Source organism: Aptenodytes forsteri, unplaced genomic scaffold (genome assembly GCF_000699145.1).
Source record: "Aptenodytes forsteri isolate BGI_AS27 unplaced genomic scaffold, ASM69914v1 Scaffold2, whole genome shotgun sequence".
In the NCBI taxonomy this organism is placed as follows: Eukaryota; Metazoa; Chordata; class Aves; order Sphenisciformes; family Spheniscidae; genus Aptenodytes; species Aptenodytes forsteri.
Genome location: NW_008795695.1, coordinates 7,979,891 through 7,997,203, shown reverse-complemented (window position 1 = coordinate 7,997,203; position 17,313 = coordinate 7,979,891). Strand labels below are relative to the sequence as shown.

Here is a 17,313-nt window from a genome sequence, read left to right as displayed (position 1 = left end):
GAAAACAGCGATACTGAAAGATGAAATTTAGCATGAAAAGCTTTCATAATTTACAAACTCAAAGTTCTCTTCTTGGGGGGGGGAATCTTTTTCCTTGAGGCCACTGCTTATTTGGGAAGAGTTATCTTTATTTATTTATTTTAATGCACTCACAGGTCTCCTGATATACATGCAATTAGAGTATTCAAAACAGTGTGTAGTCTCAACTCTGCCCCTTGCATGCCCCCCTTCCTCAGTCATCTTCCAGCCCTTTTAGTCACCACCCTGTCTAGGAGAGCTTCCTCCTGCTCCCTAAATAATTACTTCAGTTTCTTCCCAGTACATTGCCAGTCTTACCTTCTACAATAAAAAGGCTTGATATGGATAATAGCAACATAACAAATCTAAACTGTACTTTGGTCAGAAATGTTGAATAACCATAAATATCCTCTTGCCTTCAAGCAAGGTTCACAACACTTCCACCTCCCCTCAACTTCTCCTTTAGGATCCTCCTTACAAACTTGGGAGTCTACATCAAATGATCTGAAGGTTTTCACAGAATCCTAATTTCTCTGTGGAAAAAGAACAGTTTCATCCTCAATATTCTCCATATTAACCTGATGCTTTGAAAACTTGGGGATTCTGGCAGAAACTAATATAAGGAGTAACTAAAAAATGAGTTAAACGACTGAGAGAACAGGGCCATTTAAAAAATGTGTATTGGTTTTGAATGCCTCTATAAAATAGATAATTAGATAGATCTTCAATCTGTCTTAAGGATTACATAGCTGCTATAAGACATCCACGTTTTGAACGTCTTTCAGAAAAGCCACTAAAGAAGCCTGATCTTTCAGACTGAACTATAGCACCTCACAATGCTGTATTAGTCAAGCCAACCCCATCTAATAACAGCAGAAAACCCAGCAGAATTGGCATTGCCTACCTCACAAGCTGTGAGTGGTACTGGAAGGTAAGAGTGGGGATGGCAAGAATTTTCTTTTTTTTTTTTTTAAATTTGGCACCAAAGCACCTTACATACACCTAGTATACCATGCTTCTCCTTGACATTTTGCAACTTAAATTTTGGGAAGGATTGTGGAAAGTGGATGCTTTAAGTTAAATGATACTTGGATACCGCTGTCTCAGTGCTACTTTCTTGTCATTGTAAAAGACTGATTATAGTTACTTTCTACAAGGCCAGCAATTCTTCCTTTCTCCCCTATGTTCCTTTCTTTCTCTTCAGTTCTCCACCTTCCTCTACAACCACTGTGACCTATATTAACAAAAGTGTGAAATAGGAAAGCATCATGCAGAGATCAGATACAAAGACTAAATCTAGGTCTGGGGACAAGGAGAAGATGGTCCAGACAAAGTGACCGTGAGTCCATCGACAGTCCCAAGTAGGGAAGATTAAAAGGTGTGGAACCAAAGGTGATAACTGGCACTGATATGGTAATACTAGGAATTAATTCTACTTTGGAAAGTGTTTCCGGCAGAGAAACACCCTCCCCCGTCCTCAATAAAGAACAAGTGTTTGGACCTTCAGAGAACACACTCCTTCAAAATATCACTTAGTCAACATCCATGTTGCCAGATTAGAAGCATATGGACAGATAAAACAGGCTGCGACACTGTATCTTTACAGTTAACTGGTAAACATACAGAGATTATTTTAAGAGAGAAGCTTCAAAACCACCTTGACCAGGCTAAGTCTGAATTCTGTTTGATGATTCTCTGTATCCTTGGTAAAAAGGCAGAAGAAATGCATCAAGAAGTCCTGCAGTACTTCAATAAATAACTAAATTAATAAATAATGCATTTAAGATGGACCCAACTTCTGGCCTGCTCAGTAGATGGAGAAGTATTTTCTATTCTTTCTGTTGAGAGAAACGCAGTGGAGAGGACTTAACCCATTCTATTTCCCTTTTGTACACCTGAGGCACTAACTGCCTTTGAGGATATTTTGTGACAAGCGATAAAGTCTCTTGAAACAGTCGAGTAGAACTTGTTTTGCTAATTTAATAAGATGCAGCAGTAGACTTGCCAATTGTGTTGCACAGTAAGACCCTTAGAATCCAGATTAAATAAATTCAGACCGTTATTATTTTCAGAACATTTATGCAAAGTTTCGTAACTAAAGGTGTCTAAATTTTTGTGTTTCCATGTCCACCATATGAGCTCCATACCTTATGCAGAGGTAATTATCACCAGTCTCAGAGAAAGGCAGGGTAGAATAAAAACCTGTTACAGATCTGTATCCATCTACCTCAATCTAAAGAAAACTCTTGAGAATGGACCATGAACCAGTGTTGTAGTTTATCTGAAGAACAAAGATTTTCACTCTGTTAATAAGTTGAAACTTTAAGGAACAGGAAATAGTTTAATTTAGCAACTGGATGTGAATGGGTAGCCTGGGACTAGGTACAGAAGAACAGATTATAAAAAATTTCTTCTGATGTATAAACCATTGATATTTTGAAGCTTACAACCATTTCTACAAACTCTATGCTTGCTGTTGAAAGATCAGCACTGCCTTACTTTTGCTTCAGGCCTAAGTCAATAGTGCAGAACACATTAAATTAATTTACTCTTTTAGTAACATTTTCCACAATCAGCCAGCTGTCCAAGCACAGCAGCACATCTGAAAGTTAACAGACAGCCACTATTGAGAAATCCTTTGTAAAAACTGGCTCTCTGAACAAGCTGAATAGCAAAACACTGTACGTGTAATGGCAATTATCCACTTGGAACAAGAAATATGTCCTGCGGGGCATATGAATCACTTTATGAAAATAAGCATCCCGGATATCAAGATCTCCATGAGCTCTGTGCTTTTTCCTCTCTCTCTCATCAAGATTTTATCTGAAGAGGTGATTTTCACCAGCAAAAAGGGCAGTTGGAGCACTTTCTGATGAACTGCACTTAGCTGTTTCAGCCCCAGACAAGTTGAGATCAGAGAAACATCAAACTGACCTCTAATAAAAATAGTTTTCAGTATTAAATGTCCATTTCTGAGTTCTCTACAAAGAAGATTTGCCAATATGTGTGTCTGTGTCTCACCAGACAGGACGAGCATCCAGTCCTTAAAGGCACACAAAAGGCAGCTCTGCACATCTGAATATAAATTCCCAGGTTTTGAGACTAAACTCTCTTGAGAATATCTTAAGGGAAAACAAAACCAGTTCCTTCACAAAAGTTCAAAGGAAACTTAACATTAACTAACAAGAATGTAGCTGAGGTTAAGTAACTAATTAGCAACTATTACTACCTACGAAACAGGCCTCACAGGGTTTTAGGAGGCTGACGGTGCAAGTTCCCACTCACCAACTACAATACGAACTTACAGGTAATATCAAGAGACTTAGGGCACAGTTTCATGATCACAAGATATTCCACAGGTTAGGCAATTATCTGTACACTTGATCCTATACCTCCGTGGAGCAAGCCACCGTCTTTTTGATGTATGTGAAGAATTACTGGCAGGGCTGAACTATAATCCACATCCTGGACTGCAAAAAGGAGTGCTTTTCTTAACCAGGTAAATTCCCTGATACAGACCCACAAACACCTCCGCTGACACAACTGAAGGGATGTTGCACCACTCAAGAGGAGAACCAAGCTGCTATGGGGACAGAGAGTTCAGAATTTCTTGTCCGGATTCTCACTGAGCTCCAATGTCAGGGTAAACCTATACTCTGCCTAACACCACAACTTACTACTGTACAAAATTTACTCTAATTTTTCAAAAAGCCAAGCTAGCCTGCTGTGATGGGCTCCATAGTGCTACAGCTACAATGCTTCCACTAACTGAACCATTAAGTACTCCTCTTCTAGTCTGGGACCTAATCTAACTTTATTTGCTGCTCCATAGTCACTAGATTTGACGCAACTGAAAGGTAGGTATGAGCACAGGCATATCCAAAACCATATATTAAACGGAAGGTATGATGTTTCACTTCTAAAATGAAGTATTTAACACAAAAGCCAGCTAAGAATGCAGTTGAAAACCAGCTCAAGCTAATCTAAGCCAATGCTGAGGCAATCTTGCTTCCTTCGCTACTCTCCTCCCATACTAATTCTGGTACTGACATTTTTCTAACCCTTGCTGAGCTGATTCAGAGTACCATCTTAGAAGTATGTATTACTTCTGCTAGACTAGTTTTCTGCTCTGCTTACTGTCCTGAACTGGCTTATTAACAAGTCAGATGAAAGACAGTGGCAGCAAAAGTGTGGCAGGTAGGACCATACCTGTGCTCACTTAGAATGGGTTACATATGATCATTTTGTATCAGAAATAGTGTGGCCAGCAGGACTAGGGAACTGATCATCCCCCTGTACTCGGCACTTGTGAGGCCACACCTTGAATATTGTGTTCAGCTTTGGGCCCCTCACTACAAGAAGGACGTTGAGGTGCTGGAGCGTGTCCAAAGAAGGGCAACGAGGCTGGTGAAGGGTCTAGAGCACAAGTCTTATGCGGAGCGGCTGAGGGAACTGGGACTGTTTAGCCTGGAGAAAAGGAGGCTGAGGGGAGACCTCATCATGCTCTACCACTACCTGAAAGGAGGTTGTAGGAAAGTGGGTGTCAGTCTCTCCTCACAAGTAACAAGCGATAGGAGGAGAGGAAACAGCCTCAAGTTGTGCCAGGGGAGGTTTAGATTGGACATGAGGAAAAATTTCTTCACCGAAAGGGTTGTCAAGCGTTGGAACAGGCTGCCCAGCTTCCCAGCCAGGGAAGTGGTTGAGTCACCCTCCCTGGAGGTATTTAAAAGATGTGTAGATGTGGCGCTTAGGGACATGGTTTAGTGGTGGACTTGGCAGCGTTAGGTTAACATTTGGACTCGATGATCTTAAAGGTCTTTTCCAACCTAATCGATTCTATGATTCTATTCTATGAAACCACAGTCTTAATGTGCACAGAAAAGTGTACCTGACAACACAAGGGAACAACTAGTCAAAACTGGGACAGGACTTCTCCAGTATAAGACTGATTAGTTCTCGAACTAGTAGTGCTAGGGATTGAAGAAAATTGTTACATGATGCAAAATACAGATGAGAAAAGTTTCTAAAATGTTTCTGAAAGCAATATCACAATACTATTTCTCCCAAGGACTGCAATGTTAAATATCATTAGCTACTATTTTTTTTTAATCCTGTCTCAGAGGATGTTACTGAAATTTCTGTACTATCTAGAAATTTATTATATAAAGGCTTTCTACAGCTACATATTTCACTGCTGGTTTCATTCTTCGGCTGTTCCACCAACAGAAATAATTTTAAGGAGTGACTTTGCTCAAGCTCTATATGGCAGACACAGTCTTTCACTGAGTTGTGTCACATACACACAGAATTCAAGACTTGTGGAAAAAGCCTTACCACCTAGATTTCTAAAAATCCAGTAATTTTTATTTATTTATTTACTTTTAAAACCCCTATTATTCTTAGAGACATAAACAAGAACACCTTCTCACCAAGAGATTAGTATTGTATTCAACTATGACTCTAAGCTAATTCCTACTAGAAGATGAATTATCCTCTCAAACAGATGAGGAATATAAATGAGAAAACATCTTTCTTTAGAATGCCTGAAAGAAAAAAAAAAATAATACGGATATGTTCTATCTGATTATTCCAGGATAAGAATCAGATGAAACGGAACCTCTATTATTCAGTCAAGAACTTTCAAATAAATATAGTAGTTAGCTAAGTTTTGTTGCAAAAATATTACTCTCTATCTTTTTTAAAAATAATGGCAGTGATACAACTCAGTCATTAAAAACTTACCTGGGGAACAAAGTAGTCATTGCTATTCTGATTTGTCTCAACAAAACTGCCAAGTTAACTACTAACATGTGCAAGATTCATTTTAATATATGATCCACAAAGTTATTTACGACATTATGTTGTAAAATGCAACTATTATTGTTTTCCCTTTCCAATCTCACATTCAGTAAAACTGCAAAATATTTTTTCTTCCCTTATGACCCACTGACTTGCAACTATCACTACACCACCAAATAAAACATATCTTCCCCAGCTCAATTTTATAACATTTCAATATGTCTCTACCTCAGAATCTTTGAGTCTCACATAATTAGATGGGAAAACTCCTGATTTATCACCCAGTGTTCCTGTCCACCAGTCGCCATCTTTCTTTGTCACAAGAATCATATCACCTTGTTGAAAAGTTAGGTCTCCTTGTTCGGAACTCTCATAAGTATACATAGCAATATACTCTGTAAGAGGGAAATAAATACAGAACATGGGAAAACACTTGATAAACTGCTCAATTATCATTTGCAAAACCTAACTAATATAACGTAGTCTATCCACGGGCTAGATAGAAGACAAATTTATTAAAATTACCATTCATAGAAACCTCAATATTCAATGCATAAAATTGTATCTATCAGAACTAAATACAATCTATCAAAAGGCTGCTTCTGGGGCATTTTTTTTTTTTGTAAAATAATTTGCTAGTGTAATTAAAATGTACATAAATTATTAATTTATATCAGAAACTACTCTGAAAACACATTTCCCAATGATTTGTTTTGTGCTGATGACTAGAATTTTCAGTCTTGGGGATGGAAAGTCTCAGTATCCAAATATCTGTAGATACAGTCTTCATTTTACATATGCTGTTTGGCTCTCGTATACAATGAATTCTTTCATTACTTGAAGCTTTGCATGAAGGGTGAACATCTCATTGCATCTTACACAACAGATGGCTGAGAAATGTTAAGACAAAGCCTGAATGTGTTCTGTTTTGTTAAAACACAGTCAACTACTTAGTAATCAAGTGCAAAAAACACTAAAGTAGACTGACATTGAGAAATGCAATGCATAATTCAATCACAGAACTACATGAAAAATTTTTACATAAATGATTACAAAGAAGAATTTCAGACCATTCAGTAACATTTTCTATACAACTTGATACATTCTTATTTAACTGAGCATTATCACGCTTTATATGGGCAGAAAACAGATTTCTGAAGATTGTATCCTCTGCTTCTAGGACCAGCTCTGGACCCAAGAGCAGTTCACAGTATTTCAGGAAGACTTTCATGCATATGTAACAAAAACGTTCAAGTATTTCACTGTGGCTGGCAATCATTCTATTTGCTTGAACACTAAAATCTGACCAAAAAGCTTAGCTTGGGGAAGGTCAGCGAGAATTCAAACCACAATTACTATCCTTAATGAAAGCTAAGACATAGTTTGTCTAACAACTGCAGCTGAAGAACACACACAGCAGTTTGTATGCATGGACACACACATTAAATATCATAATGTATGCTATACACATGGAATTTTTCTTAAATCCTTTAAATGTAATAGAAGATACTAAATCCATGCTTTATTGTTTCTTAAAAATATAGCTTTTTTTGGAAATGTTTTATTAAAAAGTTATGTTCCTTTTTAATACAAACATGTAACCTGAGATATCCCATACTTTACAAAAAAGACTTAGCATTTCTACAATTGCTTTTCCACAAATACATAGCAAGCAAGACTAGCTGTATTTTGAAATAACCAATTATCTCACTTTCCTTGTTACATGGACCTTTACCATTCTCTCCTTTTAACTTCTGTAGTGCTCAGGCCAGTGGCAAATTAGATACATCGGTAACCAAAGAGACTCTTTCACTTAAAATTGTATGTAGAATTGTAGTTAAAAAACTTAAGGTGTGCTGTAGAGATTATATACAAATGTTCATTTGTAACCTATATTTAGATTCATTGATTTACTCTGACTGTGATTTAAATTTACCCAGCTGACTCTGCACTGAAGTGGATTAAGAGTGCCCACACAGTCTGTTAACACAGCTCGTGTGGAGACATTAACCTCCAGCTGAAGGGTGGTAACAGCCAGGAATGCAAGTCTTTTAAAACCCCTGAGAGGCCTGACAATTCTCTGTCTGTGCCCCAGGCTCCATCTTTAAAAATGAGGGGTAGCCTTGACCATAAGGATCACAACATTCTATAACTGATTGTAATTTCTTTAATTAAGAGCTTTAATGAAACATTGGAAATGAGCTTTGGGTGAAATTGAGACATTTATTAGTAATTCCTGACATCATGAAGTAAATGTACAGATGTGCTTATTTAGCCCTCTGCAAAAACCCATTCCAGATTGGGAATTGTTACCAAAATATTTATACAAGAAACGGTACAAACTAGAGATGATATTTTAATGGCATGTGAACCTATTTCTTCTATATACGCAACATATATAAATTCTTACTATAATGATTTTAAATCATTCTAGAGGCAAATTGATTTGCACTTCAATTTTAACGGGCCTGATCTTAAAACACTAAGATCTGATTCTAAGCTTGTTTCTGTAATAAGCAGACTTATTCTATTTAATTACATAGTAAAATACTATTAATGCCATTCAGTTTGAAATGCTTACCTTCACCTGACATAGTTGCTTTTGTTGCTGGTGATGCTACTCTTTTCAGACTAGCAGGACTTTCTGAGGAACCAGAATCCACGCTTTAGAAGAAAATAACGGTTATTTAAGAAATTAAATCTCTTCAGAAAAAATATTATATTTAAAAACTAAAAAAAAAGAAAAAAAAGGCAAAAAAAAAGCATATGCATCCATAAGCAATTCCCTACATTTTAAAAGAAGAGACAGTAAATGTGCAAATTAAAGCTTTTAAGTACAATGGCCAGTCATGGTTACATTTCGGTAACTGCCTTATATATACAAGTTTCTGCACCTCCTCTTCTTCCACAGGAAAAAAAAAAATTATCTAAAATCATTCTCATTTGTATTACTAATGTTAATGTTGCCTTCTCATTACACAGAACCAGATTTTGATTGTTTCATCCTCCAAGAGTAATGATAAGTGATTATGTTTTGAGGTATACCTTTTTATTTTGGGAAAAGGTAAGTTATGACTTACATAGCTGTAATTCATAAAATCCAATACACTAATTTTTTAGTTGCAAGTCACGTAAAATTAAAACCGTTCATTAAGCTTTAGATCTTTTGTGGGTGATACATGACCCAAGGAGAACTGAGGTCAGTTTTCTTATTCCTCACATGAATTTCCAGGGTCGGAAGTCAAAACCACACAGAAGAGAGTCATATTAAAAAAACCCCAACTTTCTACAGAGTAGATTCTAAACTTTAAAATTCAACTGTGCAACTTCTCGTATTTATTTAACACTATTACAGTATAGAAGTGAAGTACAGTAAAAGCAAATAAAATACCTCGTTGACTTCCTAATGGGTCCTGAAATAAGCTTCACATATGATTTAGGAAACCACCCCTTTTGTCCTTGAACCTCTCCAAACCACCACATATCTTGCTGCTCCAAAACTGTGATGATATCATTTTTGTTGAAATTAAGGTGGTTGTCTTTTTTTGCTCTCCAAGGATACAAAGCCTGTGCTTGAAGCCCCTCCACTTTTTCGCCCTAATGCAATTTTTAAAAAAAAGAGAGAGAAGTCATTCATGGACCACCTTTCATAAAGAAAGCTGCTTAAGGAATTATATTCTTATGCTACTTATATAGCAAGAAAATACACAGACTCTCCCTCAACCGTATAAAACAAAGTAAGTCAATTAAACTCACAAAGTAATACCAGAAACTTTTACAGTCCTCCTACATTTCTATCTGTTAACACATAATCAATACAATGCAAGATTATCAGAGGTTTTGCTTAACAAGTTAAATAAAGTTTTACAATTAAGATATACATATAATAAACCTTCATGAAGCTATTTTGGCAGGACTTAAAGTAAACTTTATGGAAAATGATGCTTTGCTGCAAGTTATTCATTGTACATTCCAACTGTTTTTTTGCTCCAAGATACTACGATATTTAGCATTTTTCAGAACACATTAGCTTACAAGAACAGTATGCTGTTCAGTTGAGGAAAAGGAAATGCCTTAATAGATGGACGGAATTCATCTGATGTGAAGCTTTGCCACTGCTATTCCACTTAACTACATAATTCACTTTGGAGTGAAGGTTATTGTCATGTGATTCAGGAAAGCCCCAAGGAAGTGACCCAAAACTGGCATCCTGCCAAAACATTAAGAGTGGACCACCAAAGTCTAAAAAAGCCACAGAACAGCAGAACAGAAACCGCTTCATGTTAAATTCTGCCACCGATTTTGCAAACGGATGTACACTACCTGTTCATCACTCCAAACTGAAATAGCTTACCTATCTCAGGGTACTGTTTTAATGCACGGTCAATGTTCATACTTTGCTTTCCAAATGTCTGTGCTGGGTCAGAACAGTTTTAATGAACATAGGTGCTCACCTGACCCAAGACAGGAGAGGGAGATGATCCTGTAACAGTGGCAGGAGTGAAGGCTGATCGCTGCCGCAGCTGCCCTGCACTGGGAACAGTCAAAGACGGCTGAGCTGCCCAGGCATCCCAGTTATCAGTCTCTGGTTTCTCACCAGTGTTTGTTGGCCATCTGAAAAAAAGAGAATGACCTAATTCCTACCATTTTCAACTGAATAAAAACACTCATGCAGGAAGATTGTGCAGGGGGGAAAAAAAAAAAAAAAAAAAAATCTACATTCTAGGTTAATTTCTTCTAATTGAATATTCCATGAGCATCATAACTCTCAGGTGGAAGTAGTGCAATCAAACATAGGCTAACAATAAATTTATCTTAAAAAGGCAATCTCTAAATACAGTTGCTTGTCCTTGCTACTTAAGGCCAGCTGTTCCTGTAATTTAGTGTCATTGCTTAGCTGTGCCCTAATACAACAGAAGTTCAAGTAGTACAGTCTATATTATACACAGTGGAAAGAGGTAACTTAAAAGAGAAAAAAAAAACATCATCATTCTCTTCAAAACTGATCTGAAATCTTCACACCTGCACATCACTGACCTCTCACATCCCTTTCCCTTATACATCATTTTGCTGCTTCTCATTCAAATCCTTACATTTTTTCTTTTGCTTAAAATTATTTCCTACTGACTTCTTTCAACTCTTTAGAGTTTTATGCAACCTCTTATCCTTCTTATGTTATCTCTCGTCCTTTAAAATGCCTACTAAATCTCATAATCCATAGCTCTGCCTCCAAATACCCACTTAAATGAACAAAATCCCCTGAACTCTAGGAATGTAAACAAAGCACCTATCTTAAATCTAAGTTTCCTTTGCCTATTGCTTGTGCTATTAGTTGGAGTAATCAATTGTTGTCCACCTAGACTGTAATAGTGTCCAAAGGCCACAACCATCCCTAACCCCTGTATCATGTCAAGCACAGTATTATTAGTATAAATACTCTGAGACTCACTTTGTATTGAAACTGAATATTAATTTTTATGAAAAGCATGAAAGCATGCATTATCCACCTAGGGTAGAAGCAGCTTTGTCAAAAGTATGATTTATTCAAAACAATAAAATCCAGTATGTGCCAGACATCTCCAGGAAGCTCAAGATTTAGTCTTACCCTCCCCCCTCAGAAAAATGACTGTAGTAAAACAGAAAAGGTTTAAATAACTGGAAAAGCTACTGTGACGTATTTGATGAAAATTTTTAAATAGAACATATTATGTACTGTAATATTGCACTAAGATATTTAGATTTAAATTTATAAATATGTATTACATGATCAAAAGATAAGACAATTACTTACCCAACCCCATTTACATAGGGTTGATAATACTGCACAGAGCATTGAGTTAACAAGACATCTAGGGAAGGGCACATGTTCTACTTGCATTGGCCTTATTAATGTTGTGATAAGGAAATAATAAATCATCTTTTCATGTTAACTCTGTCATTATCATATTTTGCATAATCCAAGTTGGAAACCTTTAATGAGGATTGGTGTCAACTAATTTAAGAGAAGGAAGGTGAACACCTTGGGATTTCCACCATGTCACCATCCTCACTTAGGAACGTCTCCTGTTTGTGATGTGTCCTTCTGCATTGCTCAGGCAGATATGATGGGAGCATGGTTAAAGTTCCACAAGGCTGCGATTTTAACTATTTACTACGGAAAAAATATTTTACTTCAAACAAGCTATTTTTATTTTGCAATCTTGACACTCTGTGTTAACTGCCACCACAGTCAAATCGATTAAAAAGGACTCCACCACATTTAAGGTGATAATCGCTACCCAAACATACGTTGAACTGAAGTCTGCCCAGTTATTAGCAGTTGTAGTACACTCTGTAGAAGCAGGAGTTCCTAGTGATGTAGTGGTTTCATGCACAGAAACTTTAGGTGCAGCAGCCGCCTCAACTGCTGGCTTTACAGAAGCTGGAACTTCATTTTCAGGTATTTTCTCTGCATAGTTTGCTGGGAACCATCCAGTTTTCCCCTTCAATTCTCCACCAAGCCACCCTGGTTCTCCAGTCTGGCTTTCATCCACCTGTAGACGTATTAAGTTAGAAAGTTAAGAAACATAACATACAAATGGAATTTTTACTTAAAACAATCCATCTCATCCCACAGTAATTAACTTTCTCTAGTTACAGAGACATGACACCTTCATTACAAATACAAGTTCCACCTAGGTAGACTTTTGTTGTTGTTATTTAATTTACCTTTGGAAGATTATGTTGACAGCTATTCCTTCTACGGCGTATTAATAGATAAGGGAACATTTTGCAATGCAATACTGCTTTGCACTTTTTATTTTCTTCTTTTTTCCCCCGAAGCCAAAATCAAAAGGATTTCTCAGTGACGAGGTAAAAAAGTTTTCAGTCCTAATGCATAAGCCAAGCATGGGTTTTTAAACAGTTGCTTGGAAGTCTGTCATAGTACAGCAGACTTCGGAGAAGTGAGTTCTAGAGAAATCCCTTAAATACTGATATTTCTGGTTTAACTAACACAAAATGCAGTTTTTAACAAGTTTTCTTTCATTTTCTCTTGCAGAAAACACAACAAAAAACCCACAGCATATTAAAAACAACACCCATCGAACAACTCAAAACAAATCCACAGATTTGCTAATGTATTTATACAAAAAATGCCACAGTAAGTTTTCATACGTGAATTTGCAGGCCTTTTTTCTTTCCCCTCACTTGGATACCTTTGCCAAGCCATAAAGGACTGGATGAAACAGGGCTATTTTTGCAGCTGTATTTTAATTCCTACTTATTGATTATTATAATCCTGTCAAGCTATGACTTTGCAAATTTCACACTTTCCTGTTAACTTTTCTTAAACATTTCACACATTTGTTCTCCAAGCTCTACTGACAGACTACTGTCTTAGTCTGCTATTTCAACAAAAGTGATCAGTTTAAATTCTGTGAGCTGCAGCTAACCACATTCAGCAAGAATCGCAGAAGAAAAGTAATTCACTGTTGCTACCCCTGGTGAATTGATACGGTGGCTAAGTACCTCCAAGGAAATGCCAGTTGCAGAAACTTTTTAGAAGAAAAAAGGCAATAATTGTATTCGGTAATAATTTTGGTAAATTTGGTGGTCTAGCTATCTAATCTCTTTGATAGGTCAAAAGAATCTCAGTTTTCAAGCAAACCCTACATATTAATAGGGTTTGCACCTTTGACACGTAAATAACACCTCCTTTGTACAACAATCTGTTGTGCAGAGCTGCAGATTCCCCAGCAATGGTCAAGTCAGCAGTAAAACCAGGCCAGTAATGAAAAGTCATATGACCAACCCTAGACAGTGGCTGGTTTTTGGCAAGAACTTCTCTCATCTGTTTAGGCCAGAAGCAATCAGTATTTCAAAATATGTAAGAGCTTTAGATGACAGCGTAACTCAAAAGTTGACCGTGGCAGATAACAGTATAGCAGTCAGAGATGCTTAAATGTGTACTTCTAAATCACCTGACACTATTTCCTAAAAATCCATTATCAATGTGAGGGATTTGTTGATAACAGAATGCTTCATGAGCTAAGGAATAAAAACCAGTATCCTTTTCAGTCAGAGGAGTGTTCAGTTTATGACATTATACAAAAAAAGCATATAATAGTGTCTCGAGCTAGGTGCTTCTACAGTTGGAAACACACCTACAAATTCACTCTATCAATTTTAACAAAATATAACCTGATCAGATGTTTGTTTGGAGAGGAAAAAAAAAAAAAAATCAGTGGCAAAAAAATGGTGCAAACTAGTCGCTCTAGACTAAAGGTGGGACCATTCTTTTGCCCAGAAGTGACTGAAACGGAAGCAGCAAAGCTTCTGCCTCTGACTGTCCCTGGACTACTCATTTGAGCTGCTTATAGACTGCTTTGCCTTAGGCCAGTTGTTAACTCTTTGACTGCCTCCTACGGTAATTCGTGTCCCACACCCCTTTTTTGGTGTAAAGCTATCCATTATTTCTGCTTTTTGTTGGGTCCACCTTCTGTCTCAGTCCCTATTAACTCAAAGCAAACCCAGAAATAAACGGACTACATGCTTGACCGCTTCAATGTGGTTTTACTGCAGTGCAGAGCAAAATTTCCACTGCAGCACTAAACAGGATTGTTAAAGTAGCAGTATGAGTGATGGAAGGTCACAGCAGAGGGTGAATCTTGGAAGAGAGGGAGAAATGGATTATCAGCACCTGATGCCAAGTTGAATAATCTAAACAGTAATAAAAGTCACATAGTTTCTACTCTCATTCAACTGCTCAGGTAGTAACTAGAATCATAACATACAAAAGAATCAGGATTGAAAAGCCAAAAATCTGTTCTGAAAAGGGCATTTTTTAAATGAATCGCAGTCATACAGAAATCAGTGTGATTTTTCAGAAAGAAATGTTTTGTACAAGCAGACACAAAACAAAAACCTACCAAAGGGTTTTAAAAACAACTGATTTAATGTCTCTTTAGAAGACAGTTTTAAGTTAAAATGATTCATAAAACAGCCTTATTAGGATAGTCAAATTTATGCTTATTCAATCCAATTAAGTTTTCTATGTATACTCATGAAAAGGCACTTTGAAGGATAATTTTAACTCTATAATTCATTAAAAAAATCTCATTTCTCAGTTATTCATATAAAATATAATTTGCATCAGTTTTTGTAGTACAGTACTGGAACTTCAAATAAATTCCTTTGAACCTTTTTAAAATTAATTTGTTCTAATTTCCTTATATTTTTACACCCACCATCCCCAAGTCCCTATGACAAACTATCCCAGATTATTTTTTTCCAAAACACAACTAGACTTTAAATGTACACCTGAATAGTGAATTATCGTGCGTGTGGTTTTATTTGTTGTTTATTCAACTGTACTTTAGAGCCACGGCTTACAACTACTTAGTTCCAGAGACTGAACACAAGTAACAGGAGTAACAGCAACACAACTCTTTGCAGCAAAAGCAATAGGTCCAGTTAGTATCTCTGTCAACAGAAGGGCTGGCTTTGCAGTGGCCTGCTCCACTTTGACCTGGCTTGTGTGTCACCAGCAGTGCATGCACACAAAAAGAGAAGCCCTGTTTTACAGTAGATATTCACTCTACATACGAAGCCAAACCCTAATACTCTCACAAAAGTACTTAATCAAAGATAAACAGAGTACCATCGTCTGTTTTGTTCAACTATCTATCCATTAAATGACCATTTTAATTCTATTCCACTTGTAGGCTTTTCATCTAGATATTTTGAGACTACTGGAATTCCTGTTGAATATAAGCTCTGCAGGCCAGAGGCCATATGCTGATAACGCCTACACAGGACCTAACACAACGAGGCTGTCTATGTGTCTAATACAAAGAACATTCATTTTAACTCTCACAATCAGTAACTAACAAAACTGATGAGAAACTATCATTATGAATTTGTTTTAGACTTTCCACGGAAGCTTCTTTATGAACTTCCTGTTTAACTTATGTTCTCCTGCTATCAGAGCCACTACAGTTCAGTAATTCAATAATTCACCTGTATTTCACTGAATTATGCTTATCCTTATTTAAGTAAGCTGTATTATATAAAACATTATCAGCAACAACAGAACCCATTCATTTACTTCAAGCTGGAGCCTAACAGCAGCAAATGCCAGCAGGACTTGCTTTCTAAGAAAGCCATCCAAAGGAAAAGAATTCCAAACATTGTATACATACATTCATACACATAATAGAAACTTAACTTCTTGAACAGACAGAGCCCTGAAAGAGGCATGGCTTTCTTGGCTCAGAATATTTGTTCCCACACAAAAGCATGGTTAAGTTATAGTTAGGATTATAAATGAATCCAGCTTACAGTGAAGGAAATTTAACGTACATAGACAGGCAAGAGGTAGAGAAAGCAGAAATCCAAGTTAAGAGAAAATATAAAAATCCTGTAATTAAAAAGTGGAAGAATTAAAAAAAAAATATAGCCCACACCCCACGCATTCTCTAAACCATTACACAAGATGCATCAGTGCTACAGATAACTAACGTGTACTGGAAAGTCAGGCAGAAGAAAGCCCTCCTCAAATTTGCAAATACTTTTCCTTTCAGAATAAACCCTCATCCTTCTCCCTCATTCCCACCAAGACAGGTCTCAAGATTCATGCACAGTGTAAAAGTGCTTTACACTGTTGTAAAAACTATTTACAAGCTATACATCTATTAAAGCCAGCAGTCATTCTGACATAATGAAATCTGTAGTCCTATTTACATCCAGGATTTAGGCCTGGTTCCCATGCGTGCAGTCAATGGATTTGGGCTTCACTTGGATTCTTTGCTCACGGCAGTTACAGTTTGGGTGGTATCTTCTGTACAGCTATATGATTACAGGACATGATTACACAAGCCTGCACACACGAACCCATTTATAAGTGTTAAGATGGTGAAGTGCTAAATTTGCCTATGTTAGAACACAGTTATTCTAAGCAATACTTATTTTGTGGCACACAGTAAACTCCTAACTGTATAGGTCAGCTTAACTACCAGGTTGCATTTATGGCATAAATTAGACACACCTTAACATGTAAGCTTGTAAATTATTATTTTCCAAAAAATATAACCAACTCAAACCCTTAGAACCACAGGACACGACAAACACTTAAGGACAGAGAAGAGTCTAGGACTCCAAATGCCTATTATCAAAAATAAGTTCTGGTCCATTGCACTTAAATTACTTTTGACAGTGTGAGCTAGTTTATTAGTTTTACCCTAGATGAATTCAAAAACAAGTAAACTACATGGTAACAAAATCTGTATTTATGAAAATGAATAAATTGCATAGACTTCCTGTCCTGGTGTCGGCTGGGATATAGAGTTAATTTGCTTCCTAGTAGCTGGCATAGTGCTGTGTTTTGGATTTAGCATGAGTAATGTGATAACACACTGATGTTTTAGTTGTCACTAAGCAGTGTTTATACTAAGTCAAGGACTTTTCAGCTTCCCATGCTCTGCAAGGGAGGAGGTGCACAAGAAGCCGGGAGGGGGC

The 17,313-nt window shown here is 36.9% G+C and overlaps 1 protein-coding gene across 1 annotated transcript in view; it reads right to left on the bottom strand.

The window, feature by feature from the left end:
* The window catches only part of ITSN1 (intersectin 1), a 119,767-nt gene that overhangs the window by 45,690 nt on the left and 56,764 nt on the right, over window positions 1-17,313 (bottom strand). The window contains exons 20-24 of the mRNA XM_009282959.2: window positions 12,106-12,350; window positions 10,272-10,431; window positions 9,209-9,414; window positions 8,399-8,481; window positions 6,046-6,212 (exon numbers count right to left, since the gene is read on the bottom strand). Coding sequence (XP_009281234.1) covers window positions 6,046-6,212; window positions 8,399-8,481; window positions 9,209-9,414; window positions 10,272-10,431; window positions 12,106-12,350 — 861 coding nt within the window. The remainder of the gene's footprint in view (window positions 1-6,045; window positions 6,213-8,398; window positions 8,482-9,208; window positions 9,415-10,271; window positions 10,432-12,105; window positions 12,351-17,313) is intronic.